The sequence below is a fragment of the Octodon degus genome, unplaced genomic scaffold, assembly GCF_000260255.1.
Source record: "Octodon degus isolate 3935 unplaced genomic scaffold, OctDeg1.0 scaffold00203, whole genome shotgun sequence".
Lineage (NCBI taxonomy): Eukaryota > Metazoa > Chordata > Mammalia > Rodentia > Octodontidae > Octodon > Octodon degus.
This window is the reverse complement of record NW_004524779.1, coordinates 840,535-841,711: the sequence shown is the minus strand read 5'-3', so window position 1 is coordinate 841,711 and position 1,177 is coordinate 840,535. Positions and strand designations below refer to the sequence as shown.

General features: G+C 37.7%; 1 protein-coding gene across 1 annotated transcript in view; it reads left to right on the top strand.

Moving 5' to 3' along the window:
* Positions 1-1,177, top strand: part of Pak2 (p21 (RAC1) activated kinase 2) — an 88,852-nt gene that overhangs the window by 56,076 nt on the left and 31,599 nt on the right. Inside the window, exon 5 of the mRNA XM_023704763.1 lies at positions 984-1,015. Coding sequence (XP_023560531.1) covers positions 984-1,015 — 32 coding nt within the window. The remainder of the gene's footprint in view (positions 1-983; positions 1,016-1,177) is intronic.

Here is a 1,177-nt window from a genome sequence, read left to right as displayed (position 1 = left end):
GGAACCAGGGATTGAACTCAGGCCCCTGTGCCTGCCAGACAAGCACTTAATTCCACTGAGCCATCTCCCTGGCCCTAAAAGAAGCAAAATTTGACCAGAAAAATGATAGGCTTATTCCATCCAGTATAAATATACTAAAGCTTCTACCATTTGAAAATTAAAAACTGAGATGACAAAATTTTGTTTTACCTGGCATAGTGACACATGCCTGTGAACAGAGCACCTGGGAAACTGAGGCAGGAAGATAGTGAGTTTGAGGTCAGCCTATGTGGGCACATAGCAAATTTTAGGCCTGCCTGGAACATAGTAAGACCCTGTTTCAAAAAACTATGGGCTGGCGAGATAGCTCAGAGGTCTAAAGGGCCTTGTTAGGCCTGTTTAGGCAAGTGTGCAGGGACCACGGTTTGATTCCCGGCACCACATGCTGCACCAGCCATGCTCTGAGGGTGGGCTGAGTTGGCCATTAAAAAAAAAATGAATGCATAAAATAAATAAAAATGAGAATTTTACTTTGCACAGTTATTGTTGAATAGGTAGCTTAGTAGATAATTCTCTGGAGAAAATACCTTTTTTTTTAAATTAAGTTTTTTGGTACATTTTAGATGTACAAAATGAGCACTTGTATCATATACAAGTACAAATTTTGCCTATTATGAGTATATAATTCAGTGATTTTTTAGTAAACTTAAGGGGTTTCAGTAAGATTTGAGAGTCATTAACTTGGACTTGTATAAATTTTTAAATACTGGTGTTATCATTTTACTCAGCATTTACTCAAGTCAAAATGACATAAAATTTGTACAGAGTTGTGGGGGTAAAGCACCTGCCCATCATGCACAGGACGCTTGATTCAGTCCTTGGTACTGACCCCCTCCCCCAGAAATGGGCTTGTTCTACTTTTTGTTTCTCTGCTTTTATTTTTGTTTCTTTTTGTTATATAAAATTTTCTTTTATGATTAACATTCTTTTCTGTTTTATTTCAGAGAAAGATGGCTTCCCTTCAGGAACGCAAGCAGTAAGTTAATTATTTGTTTCTTGTTATTTTAGTTCTAATTTGGACTACCCAAAGCAGATTTCAGTTTTTATTTTGCTTTATAAGATTAAATTTGGGGCTGGAGAGATGGCTCAGTGGTCTAAAGCACCTACTTGAAACAAGCTTGGCAAAGCACAGGGACTG